We start from the raw sequence: 26088 nt of genomic DNA on the forward strand, positions 1-26088 counted from the left end.
ACAACAACAACAACAAAATTAGGAGAGAATACCAAAATCTGGATTAAAGGGAGAATCTTCAAACTTAGTGAAAAGCACAAGACATAAAATAAGGAAAAAGACATTTAAGTGTGGCCAAGTAGATGTTCTTAGGGCCATTTTAGTGAGTGGTTAAAATTTAATTATAATTATCAGCAAAAGCCTAACATACACGGTCATTAACAGAATTCAGTTTAAGAAAGCTGTTTTCCAGGCTGGACACACATCTTTCCTTTTTGCAAGAATTTGATTGTACAGTAGGAGTAGGGAACATTGAAGTATGGTGAAGCTGAGCTTTTAAGTGTCCTGATTGTGTAAGCTTAAACTCCATACTCACATTACTTGGCCAAAAATTTTCACAATCTGGAGAAAGAAAATTATAGTAGGATGTTAACACCTCTCCTCCTCCTATTATATTTAAACATTTCTTTTCACTTATTGACATACAATGGGCCATTTGGGGTCCCTTCTAAGATCCCTTTTAAGTCACCTTAGAACTGAAATAAGATTATGTATTCACAGGAACAAAATTTCATTGTAACAAGATGTTAATATCCATTGTACTTTTTTTTTTAATTTTTAAAGTAGGCGCCAAGCTCAATGTGGAGCCCAGTGCAGGGCTTGAACTCACAATCCTGAGATCAAGATCCAAGCTAAGATCAAGAGTCAGACGCTTGGGATCCCTGGGTGGCGCAGTGGTTTGGCGCCTGCCTTTGGCCCAGGGCGCGATCCTAGAGACCCGGGATCGAATCCCACGTCGGGCTCCCAGTGCATGGAGCCTGCTTCTCCCTCTGCCTGTGTCTCTGCCTCTCTCTCTCTCTCTCTCTCTCTCTCTGTGTGTGTGTGTTACTATCATAAATAAATAAATAAATTAGAAAAAAAAGAGAGACTCTTAACCAAGAGTGGAATTCTTAGCCAACTGAGCCACCCAGGTGTCCCTGTTAATATCCATTTTAAGGGCATTTCTAATTGTAGCAAATTGTATATAAACTAGTATTACTAGTGTACTTTGTTCTATTCTCAATTGATTCGACATTCTCTTGTAATTAATATTTTTGTGATGCTGCAGAATCAGTGTTGTGAAACCAAAGTGTTTTTGTGTGTGTGTGTGTGTGTGTGTGTGTGTGTGTGTGAAACCAAAGTTTAACTGAAGTTAAGTCAAAATGTTGCAATCGATATTAATGGTCTTTAATGTACAGTAAAATTTCATTGGAATGAATATAAAATGCTGTGTTGTATCCAAATCTCATTAAAATGGAAATTTATAGCCACTGAACATAGGCTATTTAGTCATTACATAAAATAAATACAAAGCATATGGTTCACATCGTTATCAGCCCAGTAACCTCCTTTTCCCTTTTCTATCTGCCACCCTTTCTTCCAATGTTGGCTTGACAGTAATTGATGTTGTGATGTTAGATAAGTCATCACTGTCCAGGTGTAAGGTTCCTGGTTGGTGAATGTGGAAATTATGGGCACGATTTGCAAGTTGCATATATCACAACTGTCCCTATCTCACTGAACACAACCTAGTCACGTGGAGGTATGCACATGATTTGATGGGAAATGGGGAGATGAGTCTTTGGCTAAGCAGCTATGTGCCCAGCTAAAACTTCCATTATCATAGAAAGGGACAACATATGTTTGAGGGACAAGTAGTAGTTCCTGCTACAATGAGTCACTGAAACAGTATGCTCTGAGTTAATCCCCTTTTCCTCTCAGAAAACCTATGGGAATCCATCCAAGTAAGACAGATATTAGAGGAATAATCTTGAATCTGTAGAATATATTTATTTTTTAAATTTTTATTTTTTTTTAAAGATTTTATTTATTTATTCATGAGAGACACACAGAGAGAAGCAGAGACATAGCCAGAGGGAGAAGCAGGCTCCTCGCAGGGAGCCTGATGCGAGACTCGATCCCCAGACCCGGGATCAGGACCTGAGCTGAAGACAAATGCTCAACCACTGAGCCACCCAGGAGCCCCATGTAGAATATATTTAAAAATCTCTAACATATATAGGAAATTTCAGATCTTGACCTACTGTTAGTAACAAATTACTTATCTCTCATCTCTCAACTTTTATGGCTATTTCCCAGCCTAAACTATATAATAGATCTGTAAAAACATCCCCATTCTCCACTACTAAAATTATAGCATAATAAATATTACATGTCTATTATACTTTTCTCTATAAAGAAAACATCATGGGGAGTAGGTGGGTGAACTGTTTACCATACTGGGCCAGCTGAATCAAAGGGGTTATCTTTTAACCTAGGGAAGATCTAAAGTATAATAGATAACATTTTTATCTGCCTAACTTCTTTCTCTCCTTCTGCTGGTGGAAGAACCATCCCCATCCTGTTTTGGGAAAACTATCACTCCAGTTGGATCAACTGCCAACTACAGTATCTACCACCAAGACCACAGTCAGGTACCCGCCCTAGGCCTGGCTAATCACATGACCCCGACCCCTGGCCATACCTCTGAGTCCAAGGACTGAACATGAAATCCCGACCAGATCAACCAAAACCCTTCTCTGGAATTGTATATACTGATACACTTGTTTCCTCTGAGATACTAAAGTGGGCTGATGTTAAGTCTGGAGCTGCCTTGGCCTTGGGTCCTGTTGTACAGAGGAAGGCTCTCCATAGCAGGAGAGAATAAGGCCAGAAAAGGAAAAAGAGAGATGAAAAACAATTAGGATGACCCAGAATCCCTGGATTTAGTTGACCCTGCACCCAGCTATACTCTGTCCTTACCAGTTAAATGAACCAATAAATACCCTTTTATTGCTTAAGATATTTTTAGTTAGCTTTCTGTCACTTGGAAATAGAGTTCCAATATGCAACAATATATTCTAAAGATAGAAGAAGCAAAGAGGATCTAATATAATAAACGTTAGTCCTCACGGTAGGAAGCATGGTAAAATAGATAGTTAAACATCCATTCATAAAAAAGTTTATAGTGCCCCCGTAGTCTTTTTTTTTTTTTTAAGATTTTATTTATTCATGAGAGACACAGAGAGAGGCAGAGACAGAGGCAGAGGGAGAAGCAGGCTCCCTGCAGGGAGCTTGATGTGGGAGTTGATCCCCAGACCTGGCCGGGATCACGACCTGAGTCAAAGGCAGATGCTCAACTGCTGAGCCACCCAGGCATCCCTATCTTTTTTTCTTATTTTTTATCCCATTGGTATGCAACAAATTTGTATTGAAATTGAATAAAATGTTGAGTTTTTCTCTGTGACTGTATACTCCACTGGTATTAAAAACAATACCCTCAGGATGCCTGGGTGGCTCAACTGGGTTAAGCCTATGCCTTTGGCTGAGGTCATGATCCCAGGGTCCTGGGATCGAGTCCCACATTGCCTCCCTGCTTCTCCCTCTTTTTTTTTTTAATTTTTAATTTATTTATGATAGTCACACACACAGAGAGAGAGAGAGAGAGAGAGAGAGAGAGAGAGAGGCAGAGACACAGGCAGAGGGAGAAGCAGGCTCCATGCACTGGGAGCCCAACGTGGGACTCGATCCCGGGTCTCCAGGATCATGCCCTGGGCCAAAGGCAGGCGCTAAACCGCTGCGCCACCCAGGGATCCCCATCTCCCTCTCCTTCTGCCTGCTGCTCCCTCTGTTTGTGCTCTCTCTCTGTAAAATATAAAATGAAATGAAATGAAATAAAATAAAATACAGTACCCCTCGATATAGAAAGGCTATCCTGATGATGAGCTTCTGAATAATTTTTTTCTTCTTTTTTGCTGTATTTTCTAAATTGCCTACAATAAACACATTTTTAACCATATTAATCAGTTATTATAATGTATTGTTATATTAGTTTTCTATTGGTGGTGTGGCAAATTAGCACAAACTTAGTGGCTTAAAGAAAAACAAATTTATATTTTATAGTTTTGGAGGTCAGAAGCCTAAAACGGGATTTATAAGGCTGAGTTTCTTCAGAACATTCTGGGAATGATTTGTTTCCTTGTCTTTTCCAGTTTCAGGAAGCTACCCATTCCTTGGCTCATGGTCTCCTTCCCTCATCTTCAGAGCCAGCCATTTAGCATTTTCTCCCCTCTCTAACTTCTCTCCTGTAAGGACTCTTGTGATTACATTGGGACCTAGATTAATCCAGGATAATTTCTCCTATCTTGTGAAACTTAATTAAAAAAGTTTTTTTTAATTTTTATTTATTGAGGTGCCTGGGTGCCTCAGTCAGTTGGAAGTCTGCCTTCTGCTCAGGTCATGATCCCAGGGTCCTGAGATCGAGCTCTGCATCAGGCTCCTTGCTCAGTGGGGAGCCTGCTTCTCCCCCTGCCTCTGCCTGTTGCTCTCCCTGCTTGTGTTCTTTCTCTCAAATAATTAGCAATTAATTAATTAAGGCAATTAATATAAAAACTAAGAAACAAGCACAACATAGCTATGTTCAGTGGAGGTGCCTTAGACTCCTCAGGTTACTATAACAAAAATACCAGTGTGGTTAGATTAAACAACAAATACTGATTCCTCAATGTTCTGGAGTTCTGGAGGCTGGCAATCCAAGACAATGGCATCAGCAGATTTGGTGTCTAGTGAGAGCCTACTTCCCGGCTCATAGACAGCAGTCCTCTCACTGTGTCATATATGCAGAAGAGGGGAGGAAACTCTCTGGGGTCTCTTTCATAGGGGCACTAATCCTACTCCTGGGTGCTCTGCCCTCATGACCTAATCACCTCCCAAAGGCCTCACATCCAAAAACCATCACATTGGGGATTAGATTTCATTAAAAAAAAAATTTATTTATTTATTTATTTATTTATTTATTTATTTATTTATTTATTTATTTATTTATTCAGAGAGAGAGAGAGGCAGAGGGAGAAGCAGGCTCCATGCAGGAAGCCTGACACCGGACTCGATTCCGGGTCTCCAGGATCACATCCCCGGCTGCAGGCTGCAGGCGGTGCTAAACTGCTGAGCCCCCCCGGGCTGCAGGGGGATTAGATTTCAACATACATATTTGCAGGGGGGCAGGGAGAGGACACCAATATTCAGTCTACAGCAGAAGGCAATATTTCAATGCTTGGACAAAGACCCATATGAGAAAATAAACAATCTCTGGGTCATGTTCTGGTTACAGCTTTCCTGACAGCTACAAAAATCTATTCTGGGGAAATTAGGGGGAACGGTTATAAACTAATCCTGGGAAACAAAGTGTTTGGCATTGTTGGGGTTTCTGATAAGGCTGGGATGCAGGCTACGTACAGCACATTTGGGAGGAATATGTTCAGATGAACTCATATGAAGTTTCTACTTCTAAACTCTTTGGCGGTAAGACAGAGCAGAACACTTCCAGCAGATCAAGGAGGGGAGACCGGGACCTTCATGAGGACACAGGGCAAGCCAACTGTAGGATAGAAACATGGGCCAGGCTCACCTGGGCATTCTGCTCCTGAGCATAAAAACATTGTACCATGATGGGGATCATCTTTGTGATGGGAGCTCTTAAAATGTTTGTTTCTGGAGTCACGCTGTTCTAATCTGGGACTGGTTGCTCTCCATTGAGTGTACAAATATGATCCTGGGATTCTCTTTCATTAATCTCGAAGTTTGCCAATACCTCTTCCCTTTGTTGGATCAGAAGAGCACATTCTCCAGCAGCTCCTTAAGATACTCAGGTAATAACTGTTTTAGAGATCTCACTTGACTGAAAATGTCTTTACTCCATCCTCAACTTAACTAATAATTTGATTATACATAGAGTCCTAGGTTGGAAATTTTCATAAGAATTCCAAAGGCATGGGGATCCCTGGGTGGCTCAGTGGTTTAGCGCCTGCCTTTGACCCAGGGTGTGATCCTGGAATCCTGGGATCTAGTCCCACATCGGGCTGCCTGCATGGAGCCTGCTTCTTCCTCTGCCTGTCTCTGCCTCTCTCTCTCTGTCTCATGAATAAATAAAATCTTAAAAAAAAAAAAAAAAAGAATTCCGAAGGCACTGCTTGTCTTTTCTAGCTTCCAGAGTTAATTTTGAGAAGCCTGAAGATACATTGATTCTAGATTTTTTTTCAAAGTTGTTTCTGTATTCTCTTCTTCTATAGGAAATGTCTTCACATTTTTTTTTAAGATTTTATTCATGAGAGACAGAGAGAGAGAGAGAGAGAGAGAGAGAGGCAGGCAGAGGCACAGGCAGAGGGAGAAGCAGGCTCCATGCAGGGAGCCCGATGTGGGACTTAATCCCAGGACTCCAGGATCACGCCCTGGCCTAAAGGCAGGTGCCAAACCGCTGAGCCACCCAGGGATCCCCACATTCTTTGTTTATATAAACATTATTGAGAATAGGCCACTGGCATCATCTTGAGGATTTGAATTAAGATTATTACTGCTACAGTTGGCCACACTGATGCCTATACCCTGAGTGGGGCTGATCCTGAAGGGAGTTTTCCAGTGATCTTGGGACACGAAGGTGCTAGAATCATGGAAAGTATTGGCAAAGGACCAATACTATGCTATGCTGAAGGCAGTTGATACTGTCATCCCGTTTTACATCTCCCAGTGTGGAGAACATAAGTTTTATCTAAACCCTAAAACAAATCCTTGCCAGAATATAAGAGTTACTCAGGAGAAAGGATTAATGCCAGATGGTACTAGCAGATTTACTTGCAAAGAAAGACAACTCTACATTACATGGGAACCAGCACATTTTCTGAATATCCAGTCATAGCTCATATCTCTGTTGCTAAAATTGATCCTTTAGCACTTTTGGATAAAGTCTGCCTTCTGGGTTGTGGCATTTCGACTGGTTACGGTGCTGGTGTGACCACTGCCAGGGCAGAGCCTGGCTTTCCTTGTGCCACCTTTAGCCTAGGTGGAGTTGGGTTGGCAGCTATCATGGGCTGTAAGGTGACTGGTGCATCCCAGATCATGGGTCTGGACACTGATAAATTCTCAAGGGTTAAGAAGTTTGGAGTCTCTGAATGGATTAACCCCAGGACTTCAGTAAACCCAAAGAGGAAGTGCTCACTGGACGAGGAAGTAGACTAGTCCTCTGAGCGTACTGGTAACCTGATGGTCATGAGAGCAGCACCAGTGGCCTGCCACAAAGGCTGGGGCATCAGCGTGGTAGTTGGTGTAGCTGCTTCAGGTGAAGAAATCGCCACTCGCCCGTTTCAGCTGGTAAAACGCCACAGGCGGAAAGGCACTGCCTTTGGAGAATGCAAGAGTGTGGAAAGTGTCCAAAAGTTGGTGTCCGAATACATGTCCAAAAGATTCAAGTTGATGAATTTGTGCCTCACAATCTGCCTTCTCATGTCCTCTCAAATGAAGCCTTTGAACTGATGCATGCAGGAAAGTGCACGCAAACCATTTTAAAACTTTAAATTCAACAGAGAAAACATGTCCGTCCTCGTCCCTAAGTCTTGTGGTCCAACTGGACAGCCGGATAAGCAGGGATAAGCTCTCCCAAGTCCACAGCCTCTTAGACCTCATCTACTACCACTTCTAGAGTAACCTACTCTAGGGAATAATATTTTGTAGAAAATTAATAAATCTCCAAAGACATGGCTCATACAGTCATAAATCTGCTTTCTGAACTTCCTTCATGTGAATAATTGAGAGGTCATTAAGGAATACTTTAATGTAATAAAAATAATTTCTGCAAAAAAATAGTGGGGAAATAAAACACGGATTAGAAGCTCTGTGTGCTGGAGTGCGAGGGTTTGCGGTCGTTGAGCCTCACTGCTAAGTGACTTGGCTGGTCATTTGTTGAAAAACTGTCAATTTGAACAACTTCTAGGTTTTTTTTCTCTTGGGGTCCAAAGACTTTCCAACTTCCAAAGTTTCTCCAAAGACTCCCTAATTTCCTGCTGAGAAAGGGCAGAGAGCAAGGGATGGAAGGATGGAGAACAGGCTCAATGTATAGCCATTCACATAATCCTTTGCAGAACTGTGGCTCTCAACTTTCTCATGATGTATCTGTTTTAGTTTCTTAGGGCTGCTCTAGCAACCTACATACCACACACAGCATGGCTGTCAGAACAACAGAAATTTACTGTCTCCCAGTTCTGGAGCCTGAAGTCTGAAGTCAAGGCGTCAGCATGGCCATGTTCTTTCTGAAGGTTTTAGGAAGAATCCATTCCATGCTTCCCTCCCAGCTTCTCGTGGTTGCCAGCAATCCTTGGCATTCCTTGGCATGTAGACTTCTCACACAATCTGTCTTTATGTGGTCTTCTCTTGGTGTCTTCACAATGCCTTCCATGTGTGTATGTGTGTTTCTTCCTCTAAGGACAGCAGCCAGAATGGATTTAGGCCCATCTTCTATGTGGATGCTTATTTTGTTCAGCCTCATCTAATGACTTTAGGGGTGAATCACTGGAAAGGGAGTGGGAGGGATATTAAAACCTAAGTTTAGAAAAACCAAGTATGTCCACAAATTCTTAAACACTATCCCCAACTGACGTGGAATCTAATTCCTCTCCCTTGAATATGGGCTGGCCTCATGGACTGACTTGCTTCTAACAATACAGAACATCAGAAGTTAAGTGTGACTTCTGGGGCCAAGTCATAGAAGGTAATACAGCTTATGCTAGACTCCCTGATATAGGCTTTTGGAGTCCTGGGCTGTCATGGAAGAAGTCTGGTTACCCTGAAGTCTCTATGCCAGAGAAACAACAGTAGAAAGAAGTAACCCAGAGATTCCCGGAGTTCTGGGTTTCTGATCATACACTCTACCTGAGCCAGGTAAATCCCCAGAACTGTGAAAGAGAACATAAATGCTTGTTATTGTTTTATACCACTAAGTTTGGGGTGGCATCATACTGGATTGGAATAGAATAGTAAAAATGGAGAAGAGGGTGGAGGAGTAAAGGAAGTACGGATTTTTTACAAAAATTTAAAACAATTTTTAAGACTAAGGGTAATGAGATTAAAATATACCTTCTCAACATTTTATTTTTATTTTAAAAGATTTGGGGACACCTGGGTGGCTCAGTGGTTGAGTGTGTGCCTTTGGCTCAGATCATGATCCTGGGGTCCTAGGATCAAGTCCTCCATCAGGCTCCCTGTGAAGGGCCTGCTTCTCAATCTGCCTGTCTCTGGCTCTGTCTCCCATGAATAAATTAATTAAATATTAAAAGTAAATAAATAAATGACTTATTTGACAGAGAGCAAGAGAGAGCACAAGCAGGGGGGACCTGCAGACAGAGGGAGAGGGAGAAGCAGAATTCCTACTGTGCAGAGCCTGAAATGGGGTCGGATCCCAGGACCCTGGAATCAGGACTCAAGCCGAAGACAGGCGCCTTACTGAGCCACCCAGGCAACCCTAAATATTTTATTTTTTTAAGTTCTAAAAACTTAGGTTAGTTCTACACCTAACATTGGGCACAACTGCAGAACCTTGAGATCAAGAGTCACATGCTCTACTGACTAAGCCAGCCAGACACCCTGGAGATTAAAATATTTAAGAGAACTTATAAACATGCCAGTGAACTTGATGGTAGCTGAAAGATTTCTTTCATATGGGCTAGAAAGCTCAATTTCTCTTAAATTTGATAGAGCAGGGTAACTATTTCACGCTTATCTCTGTTCAATATTTTCCCTTATAGGCTCACAACAGGAGACCACAATCTACATTGTATGCTGTGAGATAAACATTGCAAAAATCAGGTGTTTTGCTGCATATGTTATATATTTTCAGGAATAAAATACCTGGTTATTTATCTTGAGGGCCATAAGTTAGGATGGTTTATGATGTGACAGAAAATCCAACTGAAATCGACTTGCAAAACAGGCAGTCTTGGCTCACAGGTCAACCTAGTGCTGGGGCTAGTTAGGTTGCTGCAGTTTATCCAATGTCCTGCAGACTTGTTTTCTTGGCTTTGTTGGCATCATCCTCAAGCTCTACATAGTTATTTATGAACAAGATAGGAATCTCAACTAATGGGACAAATTTTACGAGTACGATCAGTCTAAAGAATGAGCGCTCTCAATCTTAATTTAGTGATTTGCCATTGACGAGAGCTGCTGCTTTCTGTGGAGTAATGCTCTCTGAACCAGGCACTCCAAGTTCACCTTGGCCAAGGAAACATGCAAGCCCCGCAGCCTGGTCACTACACCAGACTGGGATTTACTAGCAAAATGGCAAAAGGCAGAGGAGGATTTGAGGGAGTATCACTGGGAAGAGTAGTGTGGCAAGGCACAGCGATTACCTGAAGTTTCCCCTCTCAGGCAAGCAGGGAACAACAGAAGATACAATTTCTAGAGGCTGTGTAGAAGGTACAGCAAATTGGATTAGGCAATAGTGGAATGAATGCTCCCATGGGGCAATACTACTATAAAAAAAAAGTTAAGGGACGCCTGTGTGGCTCAGCGGTTGAGCATCTGCCTTTAGCCCAGGGCATGTTCCTGGGGTCCTGGGATCGAGTCCTACATTGGGCTCCCTGTAGGGAGTCTGCTTCTTCCTCTGCCCAGGTCTCTGCCTCTTTGTCTCATGAATAAATAAAATCTTTACCAAAAAAGAAAAGTTAAAAGATTGCAGGGGTGCCTGGCTGGCTCAGTGAGAAAAGCATGCGATTCTTGATCTTGGGGTTGTGAGTCTGAGCCTCATGTTGGATGTAGTTTACTTACATAAAATAAGAAATAAAAGATTGCAATATTTGGTGCTCACAGCAAGTTATGACTTTAAACCAACAACCCTGTGCTCCCAAGGGGGTACTCTCTCTCCTCCATTAAGAAAAACTTGGAGTAACACTGTTTTAACACTCCATCTTCCTCCCTCCTATAATCATGGGCTTTATTGTTGTTTTTTATTTCATAATCATAAACTTAACTCTGCATGACAGCTAGACTTGGGATAAGGAAAACCTGGAACCCAAAGAGCAGTGAGAGCACAAAGATTACAGGAGACTGAAAATATTTTTTCTGAATCGGGCAGTAATCTTTTATCCTTGTTAATTCCTTATAGGCAGAGGGTTAAAACACAACTCTGGCGCTACACGACTGAACACCTGGATGACTTTCTAGCTATACAACTCCCAATAAGTTGCTTCATTGGCACCCACTACAAGTCTGTGTATGGGAACAACAGGACCTACCTCCTTTTTGGGAGGATCAAATTATTTTTTTATTCCTAGTAGTTCATTCACCTAAAGTGTTTAGAAGAGGGCTCAGCACATAAAAAGCAGCGTTTTCAAACTGTTACCTACAATGATGATGATGATGACGACGACGATGATGGTGGAGCCATCATATTGTGGAAGACTTGCTTCGTAATGAAAATTTTGTTTAGAACTACCTCTTTATTTGAAAATATAAAAACCAAAAGTTTTCAAATTCTTCTACATGTTAAAAAGTTTCAATAAAGATCTCTTAGATACAAAATATGTTCCAGTGGTTCAAAATAAATTCTATAATATTATTCTATCATACTTATTTTGAAAGCCTAGGTGTTTTTATTTTTTTATTTTATTTTTTTTAAAGATTTTATTTATTCATAGACAGAGAGAGAGGCAGAGACACAGAGGGAGAGGGAGAAGCAGGCTCCATGCAGGGAGCCCGATATGGGACTCGATCCGCCGGTCTCCAGGATCACACCCCAGGCCGCAGGCAGCGCCAAACTGCTGCGCCACCAGGGCTGCCCACCTAGGTGTTTTTAAAATGGAAAAACACACACACACACAAAACCCAACCCACCAAGCTTAAAGTTTTTATTTTGCTAAAATGCACAAATCTAACAGTCCACACTCTACAATAAACATTTAACCATTTAACATCTGGTTCCCCTAAGATGCTGTTCTCCCTTACAGTTGAGATGCCTAATCTGTGAAAGCCCAGCTTGCCTTCCTTGCTTCCCACCGAATTCATCTGTCTGTTAGAAGTCTTTCCCGTTAGAAGTCTTGCCGGATGTTTTCCTTGTTTGCCTCGCCATGTTGCTGCTTCATTTGAAATATTTCATTTTCTAATTGCACAATAGTCCTTTCAATCTCATAATTTTTACTGACCAGGGATACCCAACTAGAAAAGTAAAAAAAAAAAAAAAAAAAAAAAAAAAAAGGAAAAATTACTCAATATAAAATTTCTCTTAGAAGATTTTACCATATATATGTTTTCACTCAGGGTCATAATGTGAACCTTCACTTCTAACTTTCCGTTTAAAAAAAACAGGCAGAATTGGGGGAAAGTGGGTAAAGGGTACATAATATTTAAGCGGTACGGGATGCCTGGGTGGCTCAATCAGTTAAGAGTCTGGTTTTGAGTCAGGTCATGATCTTGGGGTCATTAGATCGAGCCCCACACCAGGCTACATGCTGAGTCAGCTTGAGATTCTCTCCCTTCCCCTCTGACCTTCTCCCCACTTGGACTTTCTCTAAAATAAATAAAATCTTTTTTTTTAATATTTTATTATTTATTCATGATAGACATAGAGAGAGAGAGAGAGAGAGAGAGAGAGAGAGAGGCAGAGACACAGGCAGAAGGAGAAGCAGGCTCCATGCAGGGAGCCCGACATGGGACTCGATCCCGGGACTCCATCCAGGATTGCGCCCTGGGCCAAAGGCAGGCGCCAAACCGCTGAGCCATCCAGGGATCCCCTAATATAAATAAAATCTTAAAAAAAATTCTAACTATATTATCTCTTACAACTGTGAATCTACAATTATTTCAAAACAACAACAAAAAAATCCTTTAAAAACCAAATTAGAAATAGTTGGATAGGACAAGGTGATAGAAGAAAAAATAGGGCAGAGTCAGTAGTTAAAAATGGTAGAGAAATTTCTAGAACAAGAGAAAATTCTACAGATCAAGCAGCCTTCCCCTTCCCCAGAAAAAAATCTCTAGTAGGACAAATGTAAAGAAACACACATGTATATTTGGGAGATTATAGTAGCTTGAAGAAAAATGTGAAAAGATGAATAGATTGATAACATGGAATCATGGAGGTGAAGGTGGAACAAGGAAAATCATGGGATAGAGGAAGGGAAATAACAAAGTAAAAAAGAGAAATGATATAAAATTCATGATTATAAGGATTCATATTAACTTATTTATGTATATGAAGAATATTTTAAAAGTAAAGTATATAAATAGGAAAAAACCTCAGAGACAAATTATCGAAGTATGAAATCTTCCTCCCTCATGAATTAAAAAAAAAACAGATTAATTTTTTTTCCTTTTAAAAGGAGAGTATAAGTAGAATCCTATTCAGAGCAGAAATACTGAACTGAAACACTGAGACCAGAATCAAGGAACAGTGGTTCTGTCCCTCTCATTGCCTTCCAAGCCCACACATCAGAAATAGGCAGAGGCAGTAAAGAGCAGAATTCATAAAAGAGCATTTCTTTCACACTTGTGGCATTCCATTTGAATACTGTTGAATCATAGTTAAATCCTGATCTTAAAATGTGCTAAATGATTTAAAAGATGATGGAAGTAAAGATACTCACGTGGACTCCATTTCCCTTAATTTAGATCCAGCTGTGAGCTGCATGTTCTTTCGCTGCCAGTTTAGATCTTGAATATGTTTCCTGTAAAACATTATTCATACAACCCACCTAAATTTTAACGTAAGACTAAAATCAACAGAAAAACCTATAATCAGTGAAACACATCTTTAATCCCCTGAGAACAGATGTATACAGTAATGGATTATTAATTCCAGGAATTAACTTTTTTCTATTTTCAATTACGAATTTCATAAAACATGCTCACCATGAAAAATTAAACTCACATAACATGCACACAGAGATTAAAAAGCAGAAGTCCCTCCTCCCATGTGCTTTTCCTTCTTACTATTCAGTTTTTGGTGGGTGTGTCCCCAAATTCTTTCCTTTATGTATATGTACAAGTAGAGGTTAAATTTTTTTTTAAGTAATCTCTACGCCCTGTGTAGGGCTCAAGCTCACAACCCGAGATCAGGAGTTATGCTCTACTGAATGAATGAGTCAGTCAGGCAATTTAAGATGAAAATTTTTTTTAACCTAAATCAGATTATACATGTTGTTCTGCAACATTTTCTCCTAAAAGTGGCTTTTCAATGCCTGCAGATTTGTAAATTGCAAATGACCTGCTAGAGATGCTTTCAGATGTTAAGTCTAGTTCTCTGCCATTCCAGTTTGGCAAACCCAAGAGCAGATACTAGACACAGCGGATCATCAAGTATTACTCTCATATGACTACAGTTCTTTGGTTCCTTTTTCTCCTCATTCTGTTTATTGAGGGTTCACCTAAACTTTACTCTAAAATAAGAGGAATATAGGGGCACCTGGCTGGCTCAGTCAGAAGAACACATGACTCTTAATCTCAGGGTTGTGAGTTTGAGCCTGACACTGGGTGTATCAAATACTTAAAAAATAAGAGGAAAAAAAACAACTTACCTTAACTTCTGGAGCTCTTTCTGTGCATGTTCAATCATGTGAACTAGATTTCTAAGGAAGGAAAAGGGGAAAATAAGATTAATATACATTAAAATTTAATAATACCAACTAGAAGCGAACCATCTAGTCGATTCAAGTTCAAGTTCTTCTGCTATTGAGCTCTGTGCCAAACACCATGTTGGACACTCTATATTATCTAATTTAATTCTCCTAAAAATTCTTTGAGTAGGTATGATTATCCCTATTTCACATGTGAGGACATTACAAGCTTAGAAAGATTTAAGTAACTTGGTCAAGGTAACCTAGGTGAATGTCAGAGCTGAATTCCAGTTTAGCTCTTTTTCTTTTTTTTTTTTTTAAAGATTTATTTATTTATTTACTGAGAGAGAGAGAGAGAGAGAGAGAGAGAGAGAGAGAGAGACATGGGCAGGCAGCCCGACGTGGGACTCGATCCCGAGACTCCAGGATCACACCCGGGGCTGCAGGCAGTGCTAAACTGCTGCGCCACCAGGGCTGCCCCCCAGTTTAGCTCTTTTAACCTCTCGAGTCCAACCAGTTTACGGACACTGATTTCCTATACTTAGGTTACTTCTTAAATTGTCATTACTTCTTTTCATGGAGAACATGGAAAATAACTCATGAGTGTATTCATTCGAACCCTTATTATCTCCATATTTCTGTACTTCCATTTATCCTGCCTTCTCCCCTGTCTATTGCTAACTAGAGAGAGAAGAGAAAAATGGAAGGGGAAATCGTGATTCCAGTACAAGTTGGCTCTTGCTGGCACAGGGGAAAAGCTGAGCAATACAGTGTCATGTGATTACTGTCATGCAATTCAAGGGTAGAGGTCACCTCCCCTCCCTTAAATAACAGCTTTACTGAGATGTAATTCACACAACTATATCAATTTCCTCTTACGGCAGTACAGAATTGCCTTTAGGGTCCATTTCAACCACATAGACCCTATTATTCTCTTGCTCTAGATCCAATATTGTTTCCTGGCTTTTGTGACTCAAATATCCTGCTTTTCTCCTAAATTATTTGCCTGATTTTTTTCTAACTGCAATTCTCTCAAGATTCAGTCTTCAAACACCTATGCTCTCCAGGCTTATCTACAGCTCATTCCCCTTTCCTTGATCTCAATGATCACTCTGTGCTCCTGAGGACAATTCAAGCTTGGCACTCTAAGTCCTGACCTCTGACCTTTAACAGGAAGCTTCCCCTTGAATGATCTCTTCCTGAAAGCTCAGTGTATTTGTTGTCTTCTCCTTTCTTTCATCCTCCATAAGTACAAGCATACCTCAGAGATATTGCAGGTTCAGTTCCAGACCACTGCAATAAAGTATAGCAATAAACCAAACTAAATGAATTTGTTCCCCTATGCATATAAGTTATGTTTTAGTCTATTAAATGTGTAATAGCATTATGTGTAAAAAAATATATATATATACTTGTCTTTTTTTTTTTTTTTTTTAAGATTTTATTTATTTATTCATGAGAGACACAGAGAGAGAGAGACACGCAGAGACACAGGCAGAGGGAGAAAGAAGCAGGTTCCATGCAGGGAGCCTGATGTGGGACTCGATCCTGGGACTCCAGGATCATGCCCTGGGCCGAAGGCAGGGACTAAACCGCTAAGCCACCCAGGAATCCCCGTACTTGCCTTTATTAAAAAATACTTTATTACTAGAAATTGCTAACCACTATTCTGAGTTTTCAGTGAGTCGTAATCACCAACCACAGCTCAATTCAAGAAATATAATGGAGGTGATCCATGGGTGGCTCAGAAGTTTAGTGCCTGCCTTCCGCCCAGGGCATGATCCTAGAGTCCCGGGATCGAGTCCCACATCAGGCTCCCTGCATGGAACCTGCTTCTCCCTCTGCCTGTGTCTCTGCGTGTGTGTGTCTCTCTCTCAATGAATAAACAAAATCTTTAAAAATATATATATAATGGAAAAGTTTGAAATACTGAGAGAATTACTAAACTGTGATACCAAGATAGGAAGTGGCCAAATGCTACTGGAAAACTGTGCCACAGACTTGCTGAGGCTTGAAGGTTGTCAGAAACTTTCAATTTGTAAAAAATGCAATACAGCAAAGTGTAATGAAACGAAGTATGCCCATATACATATCTCTCAAGTACTCTGAAATATTTCTGTTAAAACTTACGGCACTGTATCACAAGTCACAAGACTTGGGTTCTAGTCCCAGCCCTGTCCTTGAATGAGTCACTTGACATCAATGAGGCTAACCCTGCTTATCCATAAAATTGAGGGCTGACTTCAAAGTTTTCCCTTTAATTTCAAGTACATAATTATCTCCTCGTTAATGAAATATTTCTTCTTTAGCAGTCACGACCCAAGACCTACTTAGAGCTAAAAGCTTTCTCCCCAGCATGGTCTATGCCTTAGAATCCTTTCATAAAGAAAGAAAACTTACTTTAATAGGATGGGAAGACAAAAAAGTGGATTGAGAGCCTTGAATAAACTGAATTTGGGTAGACCAGGTAAAGGCATTCCAGGAGGAAGTGAGACACGAGTAAAGGCACAGAGGCAAAGTTATGATAATTACGAGAGAGAGGATTCCTTTGGCTGGAGTGAAAAATCTATCATTGAGATACACCCTTCTGACTTGAACAACATGTTAAATAGTCTGGACTGTACCTTGCAACAAATGGGAAATTATTAAAGGTTTCTAGGCAAGTTGAAAGCATGTTTTCTTCAATGCAATATATTTTTCCCTGCACCTATCTATGTTCTCCTTCCTTCTTGTGTTGTTCTCTTCTAAATGTCCAAATCTTATCATTTAAAAAAAATTATTTGAGAAAGAGAGAGAGAGAATGTACATGGGGGTGGGGGAGAAGGGCAGAGGAAGAGGGAGAGAAAGAATCTGAAGTAGACTCCCTGATGAGCAAGGAACCTGACAAAGGACTAGATCTCACAGCCCTGAGATCATGACCTGAGCTGAAATTAAGAGCTGAACATTTAACCAACTGAGCCACTCAGGCGCCTCCAAATCTCATCATTTTTAAGTGACCTTAACTCTTAATGTTTCTTCTGTGCATTTCTGTAATTTATAGAGCACAGTACACAATATAGCTTGTACCTCCATACTGCTAAAAATGGACTACTGGTTATGTGGCATAGAATATCTTTTCTCTACTAGATAACGCTTCTTGAGGACAAAGATCACATTTTTCCTCTTTGTGAAATATACGTTTTTTTTTTTTTGATTGACCTGTTTCTTAATCATCCCAATCCCATTTTTCCTATATCTCCCCTGCAACATATTCACAAAAAAACAGAACTATTTGTTCTATAGGTTCCCAAATTCTGGATTTTGCCCACTGAATCCTTATATGGCCAAAGAAATTTAAAACATAATTCTGAAAAATTGAGAAAAGGTACTTATCACTTTGTGATTTTGCTTTATTATTCCAGGAAACATACTCTAGCAAATAGTTTGATGCAGTATCATGAGGTTCAACGGCTTTTTCTCCTTAAATTGTTAAACTCCTTAAACTATTAAGTGTTAATAGAGACTCAGGGGATTTTAGGACTCAAAAGCATCACAGAGATCATCTAACCATCAAATTTTCCAAATAAGAAAATCGAGCCCTAGGTAGATAACAAAACCTAAAGCTAAAGCTAGTTACGTGGAGTAGAAAGAGCTCGGTGGCTTGTGTGGGCACCTTGCTTCCCATGTTAATTTTCTACTTATAGCCGATTCTCATTATTTGCAGATTCTGTACTTGTGAACTTACTTCCTCACTCAAATTTATCTGCAACCCCAGAATCAATACTCAGTGTTTTGGGATCATTAACAGCATGCTAGGAGCAGCACAAAATTTGAGTTGCTGGACGTGTAGATTCTCAACTGAAGTGGAGCAAGGAGGCACTCTGACTTACTGTTTCAGCTCCCATACAGAGATGACCAAAGGATGGAGTTTAATTTCCAACTTTGCCAAATTACTTAACACTTCTAAACTTTGCTTTATTTTTTATGAAAGAAAACAGAATCTGCCCGAATGAGTTGTTTTTAGGATTTAAGGCTGAAGTCTATATGAGATGTATATATATATATATATATATATATATATATATATGCACATATATTATTTCTCCCAGGAAAAATGGTACAGTATTGGCTAATTCAGTATTCAAGGTCACTATAAAGTGGCCATAACATGTAATTAATGAGAATCGAATGTATGAGCAATCCCCCACGTTAAGGATTACATTACACCATGTAGTAATTTGTCACTCAGACCTCAGAACTCATTTAATTACAATGTGATACAATAAATATAGCTAGGTTTAAGTCCCCTCCATACTCTTGGCAGTGGGTCTCAAAGCAATGGCTTTTCATATGGGTTTTAATAGTTCTAGGACATGATCCCACATTAAAGTTCACTATACTATTTTTATTTCACTTCCCGTTTTTTAAAAAAAGATTTATTAATTTGGGAGAGTGAGCAGGGGGAGGGGCAGAGGGAAAGAGAGAGAGAATCTTCAAGCAGACACTCTGCTGAGCATGGAGCCTGACATGGAGTTTGATCCCATGACTCTGAGATCGTGACCTGAGCTGAAACCAAGAGTCAGACACTCAACTGACTGAGCCACCCAAGCCCCATTCCTGTATTTAAAAAAAGACCAAAGCTTCTTACTCATTATATACTTTCCAGGCATTGCATCCATGCTGTGACATTAGTTCCAGATTCTCAATTCGAACTGCCTGATGCTCTAACTGGGCCATAGAATTATTTACACATTCTTGCCATGCAGTAATGTCATTTTTCTGACCCGAGGAAGGGGCTGGAAGTTCATATCTGAAATTAAACAAAAATAAAATGAAACCATATATTTCCCTAAATCTTTCCTTCCTTCCAACAGAAGGTCTCACAGGTCTATGCACAATGTAAAATCCATGGAAGATTAAAGATCAGATTGTGCAATAATAAGAACCTATTTATCCTCCTAAGAAACAACTCATTACAGGTATGATTTTTTTTTAAAGATTTTATTTATTTATTCATGAGAGAGACACACACACACACACACACACACACACACACACACAGAGGGGGGGGGGCAGAGACACAGGCAGAGGGAGAAGCAGGCTCCATGCAAGGAGCCTGATGTGGGACTCGATCCCGGGTCTCCAGGATCACACCCCAGGCTGCAGGCGGCACCAAACCGCTGCGCCACCAGGGCTGCCCTACAGGTAAGATTTAACGTCATTCTACACAGTACCAAAAAACTGTTTATTTCAATGTGAACACAATCAACTGGAGTATATTATAGGATACAAAAAAACCTATGCTATCATTTTTGTAAAACACACCTATATTCAGCCAGCTTCCCATCCATACACCCAGGCCACTCTAGACAAAACAACGGTAAGGAATATAGTAATTCTTTGCATTTGGACTTCATTCTACTCTCTCTCTTCACACTACACAGTCCTTCAACAGCCAGTAAGTACACTCTTCATAAACCTCAGCTCATTACTGATGAGTTACTACAAACTTAGTTTTAATTTCCATTTTAATATTTTGACTAGATAATTGTAAAAACTCCAAGTTATTCCTATGAAAAACTGAGGGGTATGCAACTGGGATCAAGAAGTGATAAACGGGGGTGCCTGGTGGCTCAGTTGGTTGAGTGTCTGCATACAGCTCAGGTCATGATCCCAGGGCCCTGGGGTAGAGCCCCACACTGGGGTCCCTGCTCAGCTGGGAGCCTGCTTCTCCCTCTCCTACTGCTTGTGCTCTCTCACTCTGTCAAATAAGAAAATAAAAACTTAAAAAAAAAAAGTGATAAACCAGGGGCACTTGGGTAGCTCAGTGGGTTAAGCATTCTAACTCTTGATTTGTGCTCAAGTCAGTGTTGTGAGATCAATTCCTTGACCCCCTGTATCAGCTTCCATACTGAGCATGGAGCCTACTTAAATTCTCTTGCCCCTTCTTTTTCAAAAACAAAAAACTTTACACATATGCAATAAATGTGGCAGTTTTCAAACTTCTGATTATAACCCACAGTAAGAAATATTTGTGATCCAGTACACAAAATACATATACTTCAACAAAAGTTTCACAAAACAGTACTCACCTTTACATGCAGTATATTCTGGTATTTTCTATTCTATTTCCTTAGAAAAGTGCTGTGACAACCTGCTAAGTTTCCTTCATAATCCATTGCTTAGTGAGTCATTACTTCTGCTTTGAGACACAGTGCCATAAAGGAGGTACTGTCATGATTATCTATAGAGCAGAAGCGCCCAGAAATGGAAGAACTGAGGAATCCTGGATCTTCTCCTGCTTTTATCACTTAGGCTAGACAGGAAATGGAGCCCAAGAGAAGAAATATGATACTCTGGTTCTACAAACTCAAATCCCTCTTCTAACCTACTCATTTGCTGAGAGGACAGACCTGCTGTGCATGTGGCCCTCTCTCAAAGGACTCTGCTCTGACAGATTACGTAGTGCTTCTCATAATTCCATAGTTATCTTAAAATTGAAAGGATCTCAGTCGTAAAGCAATCCAATTCTCCATTTTAGAGAAAATAAAGGATATTTGCATATTTGTTCCTCAGAGAGAAGCAGTTTTGTAGTAAAGTGACACAGGACAGAAGACAGTGGAACCAACGTCAGACTATGTGAGCACTCCGTGTTCACTAATGTTGCTTTGGCAAGAGTGAAGCAGGGATCATTATAAACCATAACGTGGTTTCACTCAGACATGTGATCAGTGAAGAACTAGACATCTAATCAGGAACATTTCCTTAAAAATGTCTTTTTTTTTCTTTTTTTAAGATTTTAGACTATCGTAAATAAAAAAAAAAAGATTTATTTTAGAGAGAGGGAGCAAGCAAGCACAGGTGGGGGGGTAGAGGGAGAGAGAATCCCAAGCCGACTCCATGCTGAGTGTGGAGTCCATTGCGGGACTTGATCTCATGACCTGAGCCAAAACCAAGATTTGGATGCTCACCAACTGTGCTACCCAGGCACTCCTCCTTGAAAATTCTTAAGAACATGCACTTCAACACAATTTACCATTCCTCTGTTGTTGGATTTTACATTTTGTGTTTTTTTTTTTTTAAAGAAAGAGAGCACACCCACGTGCATGGGTTCATGTGAGTGGAGGTAGAGGGGCAGAGGGAGAATCTTAAGTAGGCACCACACCCAGTGTGGAGTCCTACACAGGGAACTGACCTCACAGCCCCAAGATCATGACCTGAGCCAAAATCAAGAGTGGGATGCTTAACCAACTGAGCCATCCAGGCACCCCTATTTTGCCTTTTTAAATGATGGTGCAAAGAATACATTTGAACACTAACAAAGGATTATAGGAACCACTATTACATGAAGAAACATAAACATAAAGCCAGACAAGATTTTTTTCTTTTCAACATTTTAAGAGCAATATAGCTGTGGCAGTTTTACTAGTAACTTAAAATTAAGCAATGATTTGGGTCCAGCGGAAACCAGAAATACAACTTACCGTTTCATACTGAGTAATTCTATTGGTTGTCGAGCAGCCAGTCTTTCAAATTCATTTCTCATTATGTCAGTCTAATTTGGAGAAAGAAGTATTTCCAAAATCATATCAACAAATTGCAACTGATACCCACCAAATAATGAATCTAACTTGCTTAAATATTTCTTTATGCTATCCATTAAAATGGATCATTTTCAAAAAATTCAAAAATAAAATAAAATAAATCATTTCCCTTCCCACCAAGTCTTCTCTGGGTTCAATGCTCCCAAGGATCAGAACACACATACTTCAGGACCCACAGAGAAAAGGATTAATTCTAGATCAGTGGTTCTCAGTCCTAGCAGCAAATAAAAATCAGCTAGAAGCTTTGAGAACAATTTCAATCCTGACCACATCTTAACCCTCTCCCTCATTCCCATTTAATTGTTCTGAGGTGGAGACTGGACATGATCATAACTTGTTTTTAACTCATCAGTTAACTGCAGAGTGAAGCCAGTGCTGAGGACCACGGATCCAACCATTCACTGGGGGTGGGGGGAAGGGAAGAGAGGACTTGGACATAAAGTAATTTGCTTTAGGGCTTTGGGCCTAAACCTATACTTTCTTTTTGGTCCTGGCCGCTGTTTTCACACTTCACTCTTTGCAAAGAATGAGAAATGGGGAAGGAGTAAAAGAAACCAGTTCTTCTATCTTACTCTAACAATTTTACGATTAAAAAAAATACATGGTGAACAAGATAAAAATTTAAAAATATACGGTAGCGCTCTACTTCTTGAGGTCCAATGTTTTGGTCAATATCCTATTCCATTTCTGTTTTGCACATTTCCTGGCCTGAGTGCAAAGCACTGTTTAAGTATTCATCAGTTATTAGTATTTCAGTTATCCTGTGTAATTTCAATTTTTTTGAAGGCTTCAACTACATTAACAATTAGACTAAAAAGTTCAGATGGTCCCCCAATTTCTGGCTAGAACAGACCTTCATAAATAGTTGTTAAATGAATTAATGGAAGAGCTATTTCAGAAGCAATTTGAGGAGTGGTTAAGGTCTTGGGCAAAACAGCTTCTCTAAGCTGCAGTTTTCCCATTTAAAATATTAGGATAGGGATCCCTGGGTGGCGCAGCGGTTTAGCGCCTGCCTTTGGCCCAGGGCGCGATCCTGGAGACCCGGATCGAATCCCACGTCGGGCTCCCGGTGCATGGAGCCTGCTTCTCCCTCTGCCTGTGTTTCTGCCTCTCTCTCTCTCTCTCTATCATAAATAAATAATAATAAAAAAATTTAAAAAAAATAAAACATTAGGATAATAAATATGTAGTTATGTACTTCACAGGGCTATTTTCAGGACTGAGATGGTGAGCCCAATATACTATTAATCCCTATTATGAAAAAGTTAAATGATCAGCATACTAATTATAAAGATAGGAGGCATATGCTGTATTTAAGAGAGCTAAAAAGAAAACTAGTTTAAATATCTAAATGTTTGTGATTGAACGCAGTTATCTGAAATGTTTGGAAGCCGATCTAGTAAGAAAGCATTACTATACTTACTTCTTAACGTGGTACCATCTATAACAACAGGGTAACATTTAGAACATTTAGAAAACCAGGGAAAAACGATGTATCACTTCTTTTTTAATTTTGATGAGTGATTGGTGTTTTATGAAAAAGGGTTGTCCGATTTACAAAGTATTAGGTAGTGTATTTCCTTTTGCTTATGACTTTATTAAAGTGGCCTCATGATATCTTCCTGAGCACTGCTACAAATGCAAAGTGAAATATTTGCCAAATTCTTTAGACCTCTTCATTTGTTAATACTCGGCTACTATAGTGCTCAGGTTTTTGAGAAACATGCCACGTTCAAATCTGAATACGTTCTTCACGCTCTCAATGGAGCTTTCATCTAGTGGAGGCTTCCTCTGGCTTCCAGGCTGGAGAAATTTTTGAACTGTGGGAACGTAGCTGATTATGGCCTTGAATTCCTGTAGCAGAGGGAAGCCTTGCGAGGACACTGGGTTTGCACTCTTCAGCCATTAAGGACGACTTCAAGGAGCTGTGTATCTACCCAGCTCAGTCCATTGCCCATAAGAAAATCTTGCCCATGATCCCTTAGTGCCTATTTAAAACTTAACCGATTTTTCATGTTACTTCAATATAAATACTGTATTTTAATAACAGAATTCTTTCATTAGATATATAGTTACCTATAACTGGGGGAAAAAAAATCCCAAACACGTATATACTAAAACGCCCAACAGAATCTATTAACTCGGAGATGATATTTCACGTTTCTTTAGCTGATTACACACCAAGTATCATCTTGGGTGCACTTCCAGGCTAAATATCTAAATAGCATCGTACTTACAAGTGGCCTGTCACTCCCGTCATTCACATACATTCGGTAAGTGTGTAGGCCGTGACACAAAGGCCGCCCTACAGTGGTTCTCAGGAACCTCGGCTTATAAATATTAAAAATTCCTTATCACTTGTTTTAGAGTAGATCTTAGTAGAGGCGATGCCTCTGAGAATTAACGCAAGGAGCCTACCTCTGAAAAGCGCGCACACTCATGTTTGCATTGTTAGTTCGCGAAGCCCCAGAGGCTTCCAGGGCGACCCAGAGTAAGAAGGCCGGGGAGGGCTTACCCAGCTGTTTTCACTGCACCGATAACACAAATCTAGTGGCGTAACTATTAGCTAAGCAAGCAATAGTTAAAGCCAGAACTTAAAATGCACTTTTACGTGGCTACGACTCTCAAAGGTTCGCAGGGTCCTGGCTCACACGGTGGCCTCAAGACGCCACACTTACTTCGAAAGCTGAGTAATCCGGGGCTGTCAAGTAGCTCAGGTAGTTCTTGGTGGGTCGGTATCTGCGGGTTTCCTCCTCCACCAGCGCCGCAGCCTAGAAACGAGAACAGGGGCCGGGGTCGGGGCAGCGACTCGTAAGGGCTTCTTCCAGCACTAAGGGCCCGAGAGCGCCGAGTCCGCCACACGGCCCGAACTCACCGCTTCCCGCACACCCGGCGCTTCGTAACCTTGGTCAAAATACGGCAGCGCATCTACCACCACCTCTCCGGCGACTAAACCTGTGCCCGCCATTCTCAGCCGCGCCTGAGTTTTCTGTATCTGCGCAGACTCGGGCCCCTTTCATTACGCTTGCGCCGCGCTGGCCACTGAGGTTCTGCACGTCGCCTGCGCAGCGCTCTGGCGCATGCTCAACTGTCACTTCCTTTTTTTTTTTTTTTTGATTTTTTATTGATTTATGATAGTCACACACACAGAGAGAGGGAGAGGAGAGAGAGAGAGAGAGGCAGAGAGACACAGGCAGAGGGAGAAGCAGGCTCCATGCACCGGGAGCCTGACGTGGGATTCGATCCCGGATCTCCAGGATCGCGCCCTGGGCCAAAGGCGGTAAACCGCTGCGCCACCCAGGGATCCCTCAACTGTCACTTCCGAAGGCGCGCCCGCCCAGCGGCTCGGCAGTGCCCGGCCATTTTGTTTTGGTCGGACGTGACGTCACGTCGCGAGTTCCCGGAACCAGCAGACCGTCTCTATTTCCTTTCCCTCCAGTGTGCTCCCACTTTTTGCCTCCGACTGGGAGCAGTTTGGAGGGGAAGTGGGACTTTTCGTTCCCCGCAGGAGGCTGGTATCTGGGAGTGGAAAGCTTTAAAAAACTTTTGGAGGAAACTGGCTGCAGGGACTTGGCGGGGAGAGGATGCTGGTTTCCCACTCCCCTGACCTACCACCTACAACCCTTATCTTTTCTGTTTGTGGCGGGTTTTCTCTTCTCCTTGCGCTACTTGCTGTACTCCCCCCCCCCCCCCCTTAGGTGTCGGCTCCGCGAGAACCCTTGCTTTGGGTAAATGCAGTTACTTGACAGATTCTGCAAGTCGGCGCCAGTCGCCCGTGAAGATCGCGAAGCTTTAGGGTCTGCGCAGCAACAGGAGCCTATCTTTTCCTCTAAGGTGAGCTGCCCAGCGACTCAGCTCCGACAAACCGCGGCCCCTTCGCCGTCGGGGCGTACCTAAGAGCCAGTCATTGCCTCCGGCCCCCGCCCCCCCCCCCGCCCCGCTGCGGCCCGAGACCGAGCAGGGACCCGGGCTGCACACCCCGCCCGCAGAGCGGCCTACACCCGGCCGACCGCCGGGAAGCGCGGCCCACGGTTGGAGTCGGCTTAGTCTACCACTGAAACCGCTCATGAGACACACGTGCTCTCGGTTTAAGCGAAGTAGACGACCTTTACATC

The 26088-nt window shown here is 41.3% G+C and overlaps 1 protein-coding gene and 1 pseudogene across 1 annotated transcript; one reads left to right on the top strand and one right to left on the bottom strand.

Moving 5' to 3' along the window:
• Positions 1 to 6354: 6354 nt before the first annotated feature.
• On the top strand, positions 6355 to 8395 carry LOC129501216 (alcohol dehydrogenase class-3-like; annotated as a pseudogene).
• A 3277-nt stretch (positions 8396 to 11672) lies between these two features.
• BCAS2 (BCAS2 pre-mRNA processing factor) lies at positions 11673 to 25089 on the bottom strand. The gene is made up of 7 exons (XM_055312685.1): positions 24849 to 25089; positions 24652 to 24744; positions 21854 to 21924; positions 19018 to 19179; positions 14352 to 14402; positions 13422 to 13502; positions 11673 to 11994 (listed from the first exon to the last, which is right to left on the bottom strand). Exons 1-7 carry the CDS (start codon positions 24939 to 24941, stop codon positions 11868 to 11870), a joined length of 678 nt encoding a protein of 225 aa, XP_055168660.1. The 5' UTR covers positions 24942 to 25089; the 3' UTR covers positions 11673 to 11867.
• Positions 25090 to 26088: the final 999 nt, after the last annotated feature.

The sequence above is a fragment of the Nyctereutes procyonoides genome, unplaced genomic scaffold (genome assembly GCF_905146905.1).
Source record: "Nyctereutes procyonoides isolate TBG_1078 unplaced genomic scaffold, NYPRO_anot_genome, whole genome shotgun sequence".
NCBI classification, from domain to species: domain Eukaryota; kingdom Metazoa; phylum Chordata; class Mammalia; order Carnivora; family Canidae; genus Nyctereutes; species Nyctereutes procyonoides.

What these genes read in the sequence shown, in the direction of transcription:
- BCAS2 (XM_055312685.1), bottom strand. Translation starts at nt 24,941, where the DNA reads ATGGCGGGCACAGGTTTAGTCGCCGGAGAGGTGGTGGTAGATGCGCTG. An exon ending in CGCCGGGTGTGCGGGAAGCG is followed by an intron (nt 24,745 to 24,848) that starts GTGAGTTCGGGC and finishes TCTCGTTTCTAG; the next exon opens with GCTGCGGCGCTGGTGGAGGA. An exon ending in TTAAGGGAAATGGAGTCCAC is followed by an intron (nt 11,995 to 13,421) that starts GTGAGTATCTTT and finishes TTACTTTTCTAG; the next exon opens with TTGGGTATCCCTGGTCAGTA.